General features: G+C 37.4%; 2 protein-coding genes across 4 annotated transcripts in view; one reads left to right on the plus strand and one right to left on the minus strand.

The window, feature by feature from the left end:
• Nucleotides 1–17,107, plus strand: part of LOC126268028 (integrin alpha-PS5-like) — a 554,707-nt gene that overhangs the window by 91,302 nt on the left and 446,298 nt on the right. The gene's annotated exons all lie outside the window — the stretch shown is intronic.
• Nucleotides 2,819–17,107, minus strand: part of LOC126268029 (uncharacterized) — a 52,224-nt gene continuing 37,935 nt past the window's right edge. For both annotated transcript variants that reach the window (XM_049973451.1, XM_049973450.1), the window contains exons 2-4: nt 3,899–4,090; nt 3,614–3,792; nt 2,819–3,429 (exon numbers count right to left, since the gene is read on the minus strand). In XM_049973451.1, the coding sequence (XP_049829408.1) occupies nt 3,080–3,429; nt 3,614–3,692 (429 nt within the window). In that variant the 5' untranslated portion in view covers nt 3,693–3,792; nt 3,899–4,090 and the 3' untranslated portion in view covers nt 2,819–3,079. The remainder of the gene's footprint in view (nt 3,430–3,613; nt 3,793–3,898; nt 4,091–17,107) is intronic.

The following is a 17,107-nucleotide window of genomic DNA, read 5'->3' on the forward strand; positions in this document are numbered from 1 at the left end:
TAGACAGAGGGGCAGAAAAGGAGAGAGGTAAAAAGGCTGTGGGTGTGGTTGTGGAATAGAAGGCTGTCTAGTGGGAACAGGGAAGGGATAGATGGGTAAAGGACAGTGACTAAGGAAGGTTGAGGCCAGGAGGATTATGGAAAATAGCATAAATTCCAGGGAGAACTCCCACCTATGAAATTCAGAAAAGCTGGTGATGGTAGGAAGTTTCCAGACAACACAGGCTGCGAAGCAGTCTTAAAATCATGAACATTCTGATGGGCAGAGTGCTTAGCAGCTGGGTGGTGCAGCTGTTCTTGGTCACAGTTTGTTGGTGGCCATTCTTGCAGACAGAGAGCTTGCTGGTTGACATGCCCACCTAGAATGAAGCACAGTGGTTGCAGCTTAGCTTGTAGATCACATGACTTGTTTCACAGGTAGACCTGCCAATAATGGGAAATCCGACACTTGTGACCAGACTGTAGTAGGTGGTGGTGGGAGGATGTATGGGACAGGTCTTGCATATATGTCTATTACAGTGCTATGAGCCATGAGGTAAGGGTTAGGAACAGGGTTGTATAGAGTAGGGATGGATGAGGATATTTTGTAGGATCAGGAATGTTGGATGTTGTGTGATAGTTGAGGCATATGACTGTGGTTTCCAATTGCATTCCAGATCACAGGTCTGCCTTGTAGAGACTGGCCCAGTAACGAACAAACATCATGTTCATTTAATGATGCTACATCTTCCTGGGTGTATTTGACACTTAGAACTGCTACTTCTGGCCATCTGGTTTTTGTATTAACAGGCATCATAAACCTTCATATTTCTGCTCTTACTATATACTGTGTTTTTGGTGGTAGATATACATGGTTTTCCTTACTCTCTTCGGTTCAGATTTTCAGAAATCTATCAAAAGTCTTTTAGTGTAGTCTTTCCTGGTTCTTTGTCTTACATAGGGGCACCAATTGATGAAGTTATCTTTTATTGTGACAGACTTTAAAACAAATGCTCATAGATATCTTTTACCAAGTCTTTCATTAGGTGTGAAAACCCCTTTAGCCATTTTGTCTATTGACAGCCAGTGCCTTCTAAAACCACTACTAGTTGCCTGAGGTGAATCTGACACATCAGTGCCTTTTTTAACAATTCATACTGTGGAACTTTGATTTTAAGTCCTCCGATTTTACATGATTTGTGATTCTATGCCATAAATTTGTAACCCATGGAAAAGCCAATACGATCAGTGCTAAAAACTCCCTGATTTTACATTTCTTCCTAGTAAGGCTTACTTTGATTTTAAGTTCTTACCCAATGCCTTGCTTGAGTTTGTCCTGTTTTCTTCCTATAGATAGTTGATGTGACTGAACGAGTAATAAATTAATAAATGACACAAAAGACGCATGGTTTGCACCACCGGTGGTGATAAAGTTAAGGGAATATTTTAGGCCGTTCGGGGGGGGGGGGGGGGGGGGGGGGGGGGGGGGGAAAGATGTGAGAGAAGAAATGCTGGCAAAATCCATGATAGATGTCTAACACTTAGCTTCACCTTGTGATTATGGTACAAATACTGCTAGGTTACAGTGGTAATGGAAAAACTAGACAGTAAATACAAAGTGTTCTGGACCAAGTCAATATGTCACAAAGGGGCTGAGCCATCACCATTTCTTGTGCCACTCATGATGTACTGTATTTAGCAACAATATCAGTCATGAACCTTTTAAATTCAAACCGTAATTCTGGAAGAATATGCTCAATCATAATCAAGGAAACATTTTCCAATCCCAGCTGGTGAACTCTTATTGACTGGCGACTTGTTAAGTCATCCATTAGCCAAGGCAGTCACCACATCACACTAAAAAATATAAAATGTGCTCACCTATTGGATGTGTGGAGTGCTAGTGCGCAGGTAGGGGTGAAAGCATTTTGTGAAGTTCTGAACATATACTTTTTGTGCAAATGTGGTATGACAGAGATTTCACACAGAAATAGAACCACAGTTTTGCGGTAGCTCATTTTAAAGACTTTCATATTCAAATCTGACACAATACAGTTGTAACAACTACATATACTACTCACATATATACTTTGCACCACACACATCACACACTGTAGATTGTAAAGATTGGCAGCAGTGATATAGGACCTGAACCAAACTGTAGCACGTGAGATTTCTTTCGAAATTAAATTTTACGCAGTGTACAGAAATTCACATTGCTAACTTCTAATAAGCTTGTGATGTCAACTGGGGAAGTAAACTCATTTTTCAAGTCTCTGTTTCTCTCATCAAGACAAAAATAACACTTTAAGGGTGGTGAGAATATGAACTGCAAATTGTATGCAGCTTATAAGAAAAGCATTAAACAACAACAGCGGTGATGACAAAGTTGTCATTATGCAGATGTCCACATTTGTACTTATGGTTTAACCACTTAATAGCTGTTATGTTTTTGGTTTAATTCAACATGTTAATCAATTTTTGCTATTTTTAAAACAATAACAGCATTAGTGACAAAGTTGTAACCAAGCAGATGTCCACATTTATGTTTATGGTTTAACCACTAAATTGCTGTTATGTTGTTGGTTTAATTCAACATGTTAAGCAATTTTTTAAATTTTTTCTTATGGGTAAGCACAAAGGATGATATCTCAAAAACTAGTATTTTGCATTTATAATTTGTTGTTGTAGTGTATCAGAAAATAGCTCAATTATCTTGTATCCAGATACCAATTTCAATTTCTTGATAAGTTTTTACTTGCTGTTACACATCTGTGATTTTTTTAAGAACTGATGAAATTCATTACCGCAAATTATTGTTTACACATTGTATTGTATATTTAATTACTTTCACTCAGACAGATTTTATACAAAGTATTGGAGAGGATTGCAGTTTTTAATTGTGTATGTCAATTAGATGATATTTCAATAAAGCAGCAGATAGAAGATGAGTCTCATTGCGAAACAGAAGATATATTTTTCCTGTCATTCATAGCAAACATTAAGTAAGAGCTGTCCCTGTAATACATAAGACAAAACATCTTCATAAAGAAAGCATACAAAGAACATGAAACATTTACATATGTAACTTGTCATACTTTTCACTTGTCTGCAACAGAAACAAAATTATAGTTATTGTCGATCAGCAGTAAATCACTAATGTGTTCCAGATTTAATTGGCTGTGGTGGTTTGTTAGTAACATGCTGGCTTTACTAAAGCATCTTTCACTAGGTGTGCTTGTTGCTGGGATACATGATATACATCTTGCAACTGCAGCCAGGCCTGGCAGATCTGTTTCATGTCTACTCCACCACTTTAAGATGTCATCATCATCTTTGGGATGCATTAAAATGTAGAGATCTACTGCATCTGATGCAGATGATCTGCTGTTCCTCCATCCCTTGAAATGATCTCTCTTTCTGGGTGGTGATGACACAGTATTTGAAGGATCTATGATAATAAACAAAAGAGTCAAGTAACACAGAACTGGTGTTGGAATCATCGAAACGTTCCCATAAAAACGAGGTGTTTTACAATAATGAAATATTGTATGAATTATAACATTCCCATTTCTCTATAATATACTATACACTAACTATGCAAAAATGATTATGGTAATGTTTGCATGTTGTACCTGTGTAAGTAGCACACATTTGTTGCACATTGCTAAGAATTTCCTGCTTTTCATATATTTCAAGCATATTAAAGATCATGGAAAGATGGCCAAAGAAACGTAGTAATTTTATGTCTGGAAGTGATCACAATTGTCTCACAAATGAAAGCCAAGGCTCAATTTTTAATCCTTTGTACCTCCTGTTAAAAAATACATGTCTGTTAGTGCACATCAATTACACTAGTGAATTATAAATCTATCGCATTTCATCATGAAATAGTGCTTTTAACTGCAGTAATTACTCACCTGACAGTCAGTGTCATTGACACTGCAAATTTGTTGCAGTTTGTGAAACCAAAGAAGAACTAACTGGATTGTCAGTTCTTTTTTGCCTTCTAATTCATCTGTGGCCTCTTTAAATAGTCTCAGAAAATGTGCACTTTTTCCTGCAAGCTCATTATTATATCCTTGCAATCTGTAAGCAGAGTCCTTTTCCATCTGCAAAGCAAAAACTTCGTTATACTGGGTACGTAAGGATTCCAACATAGTGTACAAGCTGTTCCATCATGTGCAGACCTCTTGTTTCAATGATGATTTCAAAGACGAGCAGAGGCCAATTTTCTTAATGTACCTTACAATGCATTTTACCATATTTATTGTTGATGCAATTTTTGAGGCATGATTTAACAAGAGGGTATCTTCATTGAAAGTATGGTTAAGTGCTGTGTTTATACAATGAGCAGCACAAGGAAACCTTTCGTAATTTTCCAAAGCCTTTATTACATTGGAACCCTGGTCGAAGACAAAAACAAAACTGTGCAACATGTCCGGCAAAATGTCCCAGTCAGCCATCCTCTCTTCAATTTCTTTCATAATATTTACTCCTGTCTTCTTAACATCTGGGAATTTTGTTGTAAATAAAACATTGTTCACAGGAGACCAATCTGTGTTAATATAATGTGTTGTAAGCATCAAATAGTGCACCTGATTATGGGAATCAGTCCACATATCAACTGTTGCAGCACATGTTTTATTAATAACTTCCACAATAACAGAATTACGCTTTTCCATATTGCATCAGCTTGTCCTTTGACATGTGTGCTTATAGTAGAGGGATGTAGCATGATATCTGCCATGTTAACTTCTCCATAATGTGCACCTAGATGCACTAATTCTTGGCCTAGTTCTCTGAAACTTTCACCGGAAATGGCATTAAAAGGTCTCATATCTTTAGCAAACATTGCAACACACTTTGCTGTGATAGTATTTTTTATTACTGCCAGTATCCCTGAAGGAGCTGTATCTTTGTGAGGTTTCATGCAACTGTGTTTCTTTAAATGAGTGGTTCCCGACTGGCAACACAATGATGTGGAGCAGTTTGTGCATGATACGTATCCAGTAGATGCACTGTTTTCATCTACAATCAACACAAATGTACTCCATACTTGGTTTTTTAGACCTTCCATTTCTCCAGTGTGTAAACATTGGTTTCAATCTTACGTCTTACTGCACTGGCTTCCTTGTGCTGCATGATTAGAGAGAGAGAGACACACCACAAATGAGAAGCCCGTATTGGCTGCAGTCTCACACGGATGATGACATGTGTAATGTGTTTGAAGTTATGTGCTATGTATTCTGTCACGGCTTCTGAGCTCGGTCAGTAGAACTAGTGCAGGCAGCCTATCCAGTTAGGGGCTCACTCCATCTTATATTTTGTGTTTGCTTACTCAGTCATGTGCGACTCTACTTGACACCTTTACTGAGAGGCAATCTCAAACCCATCAGTTAACAATGTAAATGTAGACCAGATGTGGCTTGAATTCAAAGAAATAGTATCAACAGCAATTGAGAGATATATACCAAATAAATTAACAAACGATGGAGCTGGTCTCCCATGGTAAACAGAACAGGTCAGAACACTTGCAAAAACAATGAGAAAAGCATGCAAAATTTAAATGAATGCAAAATCCTGAAGATTCATTATATTTTACAGGAGCTTAAAATTTAGTGCAGTCTTCAATGCGAGATGTTTATAATAGTCTCCACAACGAAGATCTGTCTTGTAACTAGGCAAAAAATTCAGAGATTTTGGTTGTGTGTGAAGTATGCCAGCAGCAAGATACAATCAATGCCTCCTCTGCTCAATAGCAATGGAAATAGTATTGATCACAATGCTGCTAAAACAAAGTTACTAAACACAGTCTTCCAACATTCCTCCACCAAAGAAGATGAAGTAAATATTCTAGAATTTGAATCAATAACAGGTACCAACAAGAGTAACTTAGAAGTAGACATCCTCAGAGTAGTGAAACAACTTAAATGAGGGACTAAAAGCAAGCCTTCTGGTCCAGACTGTATACCAGTTAGGTTCCTTTCAGAGTATGCTGGTGCATTAGGTCCATACTTAACAATTATATACAACTGCTTGCTCAATGAAAGAACTGTATGAAATGCTGGCAAGTTGCACAGGCCATTCCGGTATTCGAAAACGGTAATAGGAGTAATCCACTAAGTTATAGGCTGATATTATTAACATTGATTTGCAGCAGAATTTTGGAGCATATGTTTTGTTTGAATATTATGAATTACCAAGAAGAGAAAGGTCTATCGACGTAAGTCATACTGTTTAGCCAGCCGCTGTGGCCAAGCGGTTCTAGGCACTTCAGTCCAGAATGACACTGCTGCTATGGTCGCAGGTTCAAATCCTGCCTCGGGCATGGATGTGTGTGATGTCCTTAGGCTAGTTAGGTTTAATTAGTTCTAAGTTTAGGGGGCTGATGACCTCAGATGTTAAGTCCCATAGTGCTTAGAGCCATTTGAACCATACCATTTTAGAAAACATTATTGTTGAGAATCACAACTAGCTCTTTATTTACACAAAGTGTTGAGTGCTGTTGACAAAGAATTTCAAATTGATTTCATATTTCCAGATTTCGAGAAGGCTTTTGACACTGTACCTCACTAGCACCTAGTAATCAAATAGTGTGCAAATGGAATGTCATCTCAGTTATGTGACTGGAGTCAAGATTTCCTTCCTTAAAGGTTAGAACAGTCTATAGTAATTGATGGAAAGTCATAGTGTAAAACAGAAGTTATTTCTGTTGTTCCCCAAGGTAGTGTTACAGACTCTTTGTTGTTCCTTATCTCTAAGACAAACTGAGCAGCCATCTTAGGTTGTTAGCAGATGATCCTGTAATTCATCATCTAGTAAACCCATCCGAAGATCAAAACAAACTGCAAAATAATTTAGAAAATATATCAATATTGTCGGAAAATTGGCAATTGACACTCAATAATGAAAAGTGTGAGGTGATCTGCTTGAGTGCTAAAGGAAAACCGTTAAACTTTGATTAAACATTAAATCAGTCAAATCTAAACACTGTAAATTCAACTAAATACCTAGGAATTACAATTATTAACAATTTAAATTGAAAAGAACACATAGAAAATGTCGTGAGAAAGGTGAACCGAAGACTATGTTTTTTTGACAGTACACTTCGAAAATGAAACTGTCTACACTATGCTTGTCTGTCTGCTTTTGGAGTACTGCTCTGTGGTGTCAGATACTTAATGGATAATATTAACAGAATACATTAAGAAAGTTCAAAGAAGGGCAGTACATTTTGTATTATCAAGAAATACAGGAGATAGTGTTATGGACTTTCTTGTTGTATCATGTTTTGAATTTTTTTGTTGCATCAGGATCTTCTCATGAAATTTCAGTCACCATCTGTCTCCTCCAAATGGGAAAATATTTTGTTGATGCCAACCTACATAAAGTGAAATGATCATCATAATAAAACAAGAAAAATGAGAGCTTGCTTGGAAAGATAAAGGCGTTTGTTTTTCTGTGTTGTGTTTGAGAAAGGAACGACTGAGAGTTATTGTGAAGGTGGTTTGATGAACTCTCTGTGATGCACTTAAGTGTGATTTCATACTACCCATGTAGATGTAGATGTAGATTATTGAAACTAAGGTGATGATGACATCTGAGACACCTGGCATCTGCCCAGCAAACTCTTCATGTCAGAGCTAGAACTATGTATCAGTTACAAGGGCAGAGCATCAAGAAGAAGTAACACCTCACACTACTGAGCACACATGTAAATACAGATGGAGTTGAATTGCCTGCTTAATCAAAGGGTTCTTATTTATACATATACCAAATATTCTAGCAAATTTAAATGTTCAATAAATAAGCAATTACTACCTCCCCTGACAGATCACCAACTTTCTTGTTCTGTGTCAACTACAGCTTTCTAAGTTCCAGTTTAGTCAGTGGCCCTTCCACAGCAGCACTAGTGGATCTTTGCATTCTGATTGTGTTTTCAGGTCTTTTTCAAATGAAGCTACATTCTTTGGGGCATCATGACAGTTGCATAGACATTCATTTTCCTTGTATCAAAAGCCCCTGTTGTTAAGCTATATCTCAGGATTATGACAGGGCTTCATGCAAAGAACATTGATGATATGTCTACACTTTCATATTGTTGATATGGGATCACTATCCTTAACTTTGTAGGTGATCCCTGCCAAGTGACATAGGATTTGGTAAGAGCTGAAGTATCTGCAGAGCCTGGGTTGTGGTAATCTCCATGGTCAGTCAAGGAGAACCTATTGTTCTGATTTGTCACAATGGCATTCAACACTGACTAAATCTCTTTTTACAAATGGAACTTTCAAAATAGCCCTTAAGGCCCAATGTTTACTATTTGGAAAATTGGACACTTGTGCCCAATCCTGCTGCATGACAGACAGTTTGTCTTCACTCAACATGTCAAGGTTATGCTGCACATCATCACTTTATGATGTCTCTCACACGTTCTGGCTCTTCCGACACCAGCATTGCAGTAGAGACACTTCTGACTCCAGTGCTGTGTGTGGGACAGTTTCTTCAATACAGCACCATCATTGTAATGGAGTTGTATTTTATTTACTGACCAGTGGTTCTGTATACCAATAAGTTTTAGCTGCCAGTGTGGCTCATGTCTCTTAGATACTGTGAGATGTCCTTACAGTGGAACTCTAAGGTAGTGCCATAGTGGCTGGCGGTACTGGTGTCCTTCCCAAACAAGTAGCATGTTAGTTCTAGTGACACAAGGTAACCAGCTTTTGTGCACCATCTGTGGTCTGTGTTGGCTTGAAGGAATGTGCAGGTGGCCTAATTTGAACTAAGGACTCTCAAAGACCAGTTATTGCATCAGATAATAGCAACAACTGAGGGGCCTCTTTCCAGGCTTGAAGACCAATGGCTGCACCTTGAGACAACACTTCCCTTTAGAGCTGGTAAGATCTAGCTGTACATTTGATTGGTAACTGGCCAGAAGCCTGCACCAGGCAAATACAGGAGCAAAATGATTCTGCCAACAGAGCCAGGAGTATTTACACTGCCTCGTGTGTCAGTGCATTGTTAATAGGAGTAATGTTCTTGCCAGATACTCAACAGTGGAAATGTCACTTTGTGCTACACTGTATAACATTACTTCAGCCACTGACAATACAGTACAGTATTGTTGGTTTTTGGGGGCCTATGAGAGCTTGTGTTAGCATTGTTGTATCATTCAGCTGCAGCATTTTGGCTGCAGTTGACCTGCATTTTATTCAGCTAGTTGTGATGAGCTACTTGCACCTTAAGCTATGCCATAAAGTGCAAATGGCAGCTAAAACTAGTTGGAAGTTTTGCATATTCAATAAAGTAGATAAAGAGGCTATCATGTCACGTTTAAAAGAGGATCTCCAAACATTTACCTCTGTGGAGGAGCACACAGATAAAATGTATCTTAAGTCTGAAAGAATAGTTGACCATACACTGCCAATAATTATACCTAGTAGAACAGTTCATGAAGGATAGGTCCCTCCAAGGTATATCATCACTGTAAAGTTATATCAGGAAAAAAAAACAGCAGTTTCTGTGTGACTGAGGTAAAACAAAGCATAATGCTGTAGATTAGAGAGAGACAGAATGAAACACATTGACTGTCAGGAGAGCAGTTTGTGAAACCTTCAATGACTACACTGGCAGAATCTAGTTGAAAGCTCTCTCACACAACCCTAAAAAATTCTGGTCATGTGGAGAGAGTGTCAGTGGCACCAAATTAGTGTCCAGACTCTCATGGATAGCACAGGAATGGAAACTAAGCAAAACAAAGCAGAAATGCTGAACTGAATTTTCAAATGTTCCCCTTACTAAGACAGATACATAAGTACTGTCCTAGTATGCGTCAACCATGACTGCAAAAATTATGAATATAGGTAATAATGTAAGTGTCATTGAGAAACAACTACAATCAATAGAGTTAAACAAGTCTCTAAGGCCTGATGGAAGCATTATCTGATTTTATAAAGGATTTGCTATGCCCAGTGATTGGAAGAAACCACCAGTCATACTGCTCTTCAAGAAGTGTAGCAGAAGTGATACACAAAACTAATGTCTCATTGATATCCATCTGTTGTATAATTCTAGAACATTTTCTGAACTCAAACGTAAAAACGTAATAAGGTATTTTGAATAGAATTATCTCTTCTGTGCCAATAAACAATGATTCTGAAACACTGATCAACTGAAACACAAATACACTTTTCTTGTGTGACATTTTGAAAGCCACAGATCAAGGAAATCAGATGAATGTGATATTTCTGTACCTTCAAAAAGTACTTGACTCAGTGCTTCACCAATTTTTATTAACCGAAGTTCAGTTACATGGGTAGCAAACACCGAAGTTCAGTTACATGGGTAGCAAACAAAATTTGTACTATTTTTGAGGATTCTTGGGAGGGACAATGCACCATATTGTCTTGGATGGAGAGTCATTGAAGAAGTATAAATAAATGCACACTTGCACCAGGGAAGTATGTTGGAGACCTTTTTTTTTTATTTACGTTGTATGTCAGTGACCTGGCAGACAGTGTTAATAGTAACATTCGTAACACTAGTATACTGTGACATTACATATATCCACAGGAGAAATATAAACATAATAAACAACAACTGCAAAGCAAGAGAGTCCCAAAGACACAAATAAATGAAATCATATTTATCCTAAAGCCAATCACAGATCAAAATTACTTTACTTTGGACAACAACTTCTATTTGCGACAAAAGGGGTTCCCCTTCAGTGGAAACTTAACCAATATTTTCTTGGAACACATAGAGAACATAACATTCACCAACCTTGTTAAACACAGAGGGTACAAATAATACTGAAACGTGGCTGACACAGTCATCTACAGATGAAACTCAAAGTAGATGTAAGAGTTACACAATAACATCAACACAGTAACAGATGCATTTCACAATGGAAACTGAAGAAAACAAGAAATTAATCATGAGAAGTAACCAATAACATGAATTTCCCATTTACAGTAAACCTACATCCATCAGGTCTGTTATACATAACATATCCAACTCCACAACAATACATAAATGTGACAGTATCACACACATGCACAAGATGGTAAACAAAAGACTTCTCAAAGTCCGAAACTACACACAAAAACTAGAAATAATCAGACATCTTGCTGTTGAAAATGGCTACAAATTAGATAGTTTAAAGAAGTCCAGCAACAAGGTAGAAATGAAAGGTAATGAAAGTGACCAACTAAAGAGTCTGAAAACAGAGGTAAAACATGTAGATAATGAAGGAGGCAATACCACAACTGAAGAAAGGAAAGCATGGTACACACTAAGCTCTAATAATAAAATATATATTACTAACTGACTATCCTGGGCACAGAAACGTTACCCAATTGCAGATTGCCTATGTAGGAGATTCCAGAGGCAACAAAAATTTGATTTTCACTATATCATATAAATAGTGAGATAATCTACCCATTAAGGCTTTAAGTTGTGGAAGAGCCATTGTAACTCACCATGCACAGATCCCCATACTACTTTTATCCAGTATTTGAGAATGAGAGTAGTTACTGATTTGTAACAAACTTAACACACAATTTTGAACCTTTAAGAACATCGCCTTCAGCCTGAAGAGATAGAGGTTTATTACTTTCTACATTTTCACTGTTCATACAGTAAAACTGCCACATCAGGCAAGATGTTTAATTTATTTCTTCTTCATAAACAAATATATTTGCAACACATTTTGCAGACATTACTCACAAAACAGTACTGGAACTAACTGCAAGTTTCTATCTTTGTATGACACAAGGTTCGGGATGTATGAAGTCATAAACATTAAAATGCATGAGAAACTAGCATTTTCTTTAAATGGAGAGCAAATTACCTAGAATTCACTCAATCAGTGTTTGATAATGAGAGCTATACAGTGACTTCCAATAAACTTTGACCATAGTTTCAACTCTTTCTAAACTGTTTCTTGTTTCCAAGTTTTATGTTAAATATTTAACACAATAACTAATTTGTAAAGTAGTTAGAAACTTGAAGTTGTTTTATACATAGGAGTTTGGTTCTTTACAGAATTGGGGGTGTCTACTTATAGTACACAGAATTTGAAATATTATCAAGAAGCTAGGGATACCAGTGGCATACAGAACAAACAACACAGCACAAAAAAGACTAAGTGACACAGCAGAACTTCAGACAAATTCAGCAGTGCAAGAATATACCAACTAATGTGCAACTCCTGCCAATCCCAGTATAGAGGATAAACATGCACGAATTTATTAATAGTGAACTTATGTAAGGAACAGAAATCTTCCCACTGCAGCTTTCAAAATTCCTTTGACAAACACCAACAGTAAGATGGCATATTTTTTCAATTACTGCCAAAGTGAAAAGTTATGGCATTTCTGTGATTTTCACACCTCTGCAGCTGACATCCCATATGATGAAAAAAATTGGTAACAAACATAGAAATTGTGCAATAACGTATTGTAGAAAGGTACTATAAAATTATTTTAATGTATAGCTAGAACTGTACAGGGCAAATATAATATTTTTTGTAGTGTTTTGCAACAATGATAATTCTGTGTTTGCAATAAAATAACCCATGGATAATGGCTCTGTTTTGCCTTAACTAATGTGATGAATTAAATAAACAAGAAATGTTTGCATCAAGTCAGACCCACAATCCCATATTGAAACCAGGAGTGTAGTTTGAGAACAGGCTTGTTGGTGTTATCTCTGACGCAAGTAGAACACTAGGTAAAATATGTAATGCTAAACCTGTAGTCTGACTCCAGGTGGAGTGTAGCATTTCATTTGCCATGATACTAGGAGAGGGAGGACAGAACGGTCTATGACTTGAGTCTAGCATTCTACTGACTGAACCACCATGGCCTTCTTTCACACAGTAATACAAAAATTAAATAAATAAATTTGTGAAAATGTTTATGATTAGTAGTGTATTTGTCAGCAGGAGGTTATCTTCTCTCTTCAATGTCAGTGTACTAAAGCATCTTACTGCTGAATTTTCTACTCAGTGAATAGGGAGAGATTTCAGAGCCCACTAAATAGTCTGACCTCAATCTTCTTATATAGTTGTTATAACAATATATAAAACCATATTAAAAACAAAGATTCCAAGACTTACCAAGTCGGGAAAGCGCCGGCAGACAGGCACAATGAACAAAACACACAACACACACACGGAATTACTAGGTTTCGCAACCGATGGTTGCTTCTTCAGGAAGGAGAGGGAAAGACGAAAGGATGTGGGTTTTAAGGGAGAGGGTAAGGAGTCATTCCAATCCCGGGAGCGGAAAGACTTCCCTTAGGGGGAAAAAAAGGACAGGTGTACACTCGCACACACACACACACACACACACACACACACACACACATATATCCATCCGCACATACACAGACACAAGCAGTCATATTTAAAGGCAAAGAGTCTCGACTCTTTGCCTTTAAATATGTCTGCTTGTGTCTGTGTATGTGCGGATGGATATGTGTGTGTGTGTGTGTGTGTGTGTGTGTGTGTGTGTGTGTGTGTGTGTGTGTGCGAGTGTACACCTGATGTCTGCTTGTGTCTGTGTATGTGCGGATGGATGTGTGTGTGTGTGTGTGTGTGTGTGTGTGTGTGTGTGTGTGTGCGCGCGAGTGTACACCTGTCCTTTTTTTCCCCCTAAGGGAAGTCTTTCCGCTCCCGGGATTGGAATGACTCCTTACCCTCTCCCTTAAAACCCACATCCTTTCGTCTTTCCCTCTCCTTCCTGAAGAAGCAACCATCGGTTGCGAAAGCTAGTAATTCTGTGTGTGTGTGTGTTTTGTTCATTGTACCTGTCTGCCGGCACTTTCCCGCTTGGTAAGTCTTGGAATCTTTGTTTTTAATATATTTTTCCCATGTGGAAGTTTCTTTCTATTTTATTTACATCATCATTAATATGTAAAACCACATGTTTATGAAACCACAACAGATACTGGTATGGAATTATTTGTTAGGTTTGTAACATTTTGTGATGAGATTCAGAACACATAAAACATGTCTGAAATCATCATATAGTCTGATGAAAGTTGAGATTGGTGCAGTTGGTTCAAGTATTTGTAGTAAGATGAAAAACATTATGTTGATAGATCATGCTTGTGAGTGATCTGGCACTAATTTATATTTTTACATACATTTGAACTATCTATTGACATGTAAGTGGAAGAATTAAATGTGATTAAAGAAGCAGTCTGGACAAAGGGGTATAAGGACCATGATGCAATGAATATTGGTAAGTCAAAAATTGTGAGTCAAGGAGGTGAAAGTAGATGCAGAGGGCAAGAAGTTCCTTCTGTGTCATAAAATGCTGCGTTTTCCAATAGAATTGCACAAGGCTTCAGAAAAACAAAAATAAAAAATGGATTTCAAATAAAATGTGCAGTTGATTCTAGGCTATGCCACAAAATTGGCAACAACAGCAATAAATATTTAGAATCAGGTGTCTACCAGATCAACTGCCAAGGTTGTAAGGAGTTCTTATATTGACCATATGGGAAGGAATTCCAAGACTCGTTTTAGAGTGCAGACCTATACCTAAAATAAGAGCATATTTGGTACATGCTTGGATGAAGAAAAACAAGTGGCAAGAAATATAGAAGATAATATGGAAGTATTGCATAAGGCACAAAAGGACAATTATTGAGCCTACTGGAGGAAATGGAAATTTATACACACAGAAAATGCAAACAAGACTCTACATCTACATTTACATGGATACTCTGCAAATCACATTTAAATGCCTGGCAGAGGGTTCATCAAAACAACTTCATAATTCTCTAAAGAATGAACACCTATATCTTTTCGTACAAGCTCTGATTTCCCTTTTACTGTGATGATCCTTCTTCTCTATGTAGATTGGTGTCATTCAGAGGAGAAAGTTAGTGATTGGAATTTAGTGAGAAGATTCCATTGCAATGAAAAATGCCTTTCTTTTAATGATGTCTAGCCCAAATCCTGTATCATTTCTGTGACACTCTCTCCTATATTTCGCAATAATACAAAACATGCTGCCTTTCTTCGAACTTTCTGATATTCTCCATCAGTCCTATCTATTGGTTGGTTGGTTGGTTGTTTGGGGGAAGAGACCAAACTGTGAGGTTATTGGTGTCATAGGATTAGGGAAGAATGGGGAAGGAAATTGACCGTGTCCTTTCAAAGGAACCATCCTGGCATTTGCCTGGAGCAATTTAGGGAAACACGGAAAACCTAAATTAGGCCGGACACGGGATTGAACCGTCATCCTTCCAAATGCGAGTCCAGTGTGCTAACCACAGCGCCACCTTGCTTGGTCGCTATCTGTTAAGGATCTCACATTGCACAGTAGTATTCTAAAAAAGGACAGACAATCATAGTGTAGGCAGTCTCCTTAGTAGGTCTGTTAGATTTTCTAAGTGTCCTGCCAATTAAACGCAGTCTTTGGTTAGTCTTCCCCACAACATTTTCTATGTGTTCCTTCCAATTTAAGTTGTTCATAATTGTAATACCTAGGTATTTAGTTGAATTTATGCCTTTTAGATTAGATGGATTTATCATGTAACTGAAGTTTACCAAGTTCCTTTTAGTACTCATGTGGATGACCTCACACTTTTTTTTATTTTGGGTCAACTGCCACTTTTTGCTCCAGTCAAATATTTTTTCTAAATTATTCACAGTTTGTTTTGATCTTCTGATGACTTTATTAGTCAATAAATGACAGCGTCATCTGCAAACAACCAAAAACAGCTGCTCAAATTGTCTCCCAAATAATTTATATAGATAAGAAACAGCAAAGGGCCTATAACACTACCTTGGGGAACACCAGAAATCACTTCTGTTTTATGCGATACCTTTCCATCTATGACAATAAATCACAAATCCAGTCACATAACTGAGACAATATTCCATAAGCACGCAATTTCACAACGAGCCACTTGTGTGGTACAGTGTCAAAAGTTATCTGGAAATACAGAAATACAGAATCGTTCTGAAATCCCTTGTCAATAGCACTTAACACTTCATGTGAATAAAGAGCTAGTTGTGTTTCACAGGAACATTGTTTTCTAAAGCCATGTTGACTGTGTGTCAATAGACCATTTTCTTTGAAGTAATTCATAATGTTCGAACACAATACATGTTTCAAAATCTTGCTGCATATCAATGTTACCAATACGGGCCTGTAATTTAGTGGAATGCTCTTACTACCTTTCTTGAACATTAGTGTGACTTGTGCTACTTTCCAGTCTTTGGGTATGGATCTTTCATCAAGTGAACAGTTGTTTATGATTGTTAAGTATGGAGCCAATGCATCAGCATACTCCAAAAGGAACCCAATTAGTATACAGTCTGGACCAGGAGACTTGCTTTTTCTAAGTGATTTAAGTTGCTTCACTACTTCGAGGATATTTACTTCTACGTTACTCATGATGGTAGCTGTTCTTGATTTGAATTCTGGAATATTTACTTTGTCTTCTTTTGTGAAGGCATTTTGGAAGGATGTTTTTAGTAACTCTGGTGTGGCGGCACTGTCTTCTATAGTATCTCCATTTTTATCATGCGGAGAAGGCATTGATTGTTTTTTGCCACTAACATACTTCACATACGATCAGAATCTCTTTGGATTTTCTGGCAGGTTTCAAGACAAAGTCTCATTGTGGAAACTGATATAAGCATCTCGCATTGAAGTCCAAGCTAAATTTCAAGCTTCTGTATAAGATCGCCAATCTTGGGGATTTTGCATCTGATTAAATTTGGCATGTCTGTTTCGTTGTTTCTGCAACAGTGTTCTAACCTGTTTTGCGTACCAAGGAGGATCAGCGCCATCGTTTGTTAATTTATTTGGTATAAATCTCTCAATTCCTGCTGATTTCTATTCTCATCTGGTCTACACTTATATTATTAATTTGGAATGAGTGGAAATTGTCTCTCAGGAAGGTGTCAAGTGAATTTTTATTTGCTCTTTTGGATAGGTATATTTTTTGCTTGTTTTTTGAGGATTTGGCGATTACAATATTCAATCTCACTGTGACAACCCTGTGTTCACTAATACTTGAAGTGGTTTTGATGCTTGTAATTAACTCAGGATTATTTGTTGCTAGGAGGTCAAGTGCGTTTGCACAACCGTTTACTATTT

This window comes from Schistocerca gregaria, chromosome 4 (genome assembly GCF_023897955.1).
Source record: "Schistocerca gregaria isolate iqSchGreg1 chromosome 4, iqSchGreg1.2, whole genome shotgun sequence".
Taxonomy (NCBI): domain Eukaryota; kingdom Metazoa; phylum Arthropoda; class Insecta; order Orthoptera; family Acrididae; genus Schistocerca; species Schistocerca gregaria.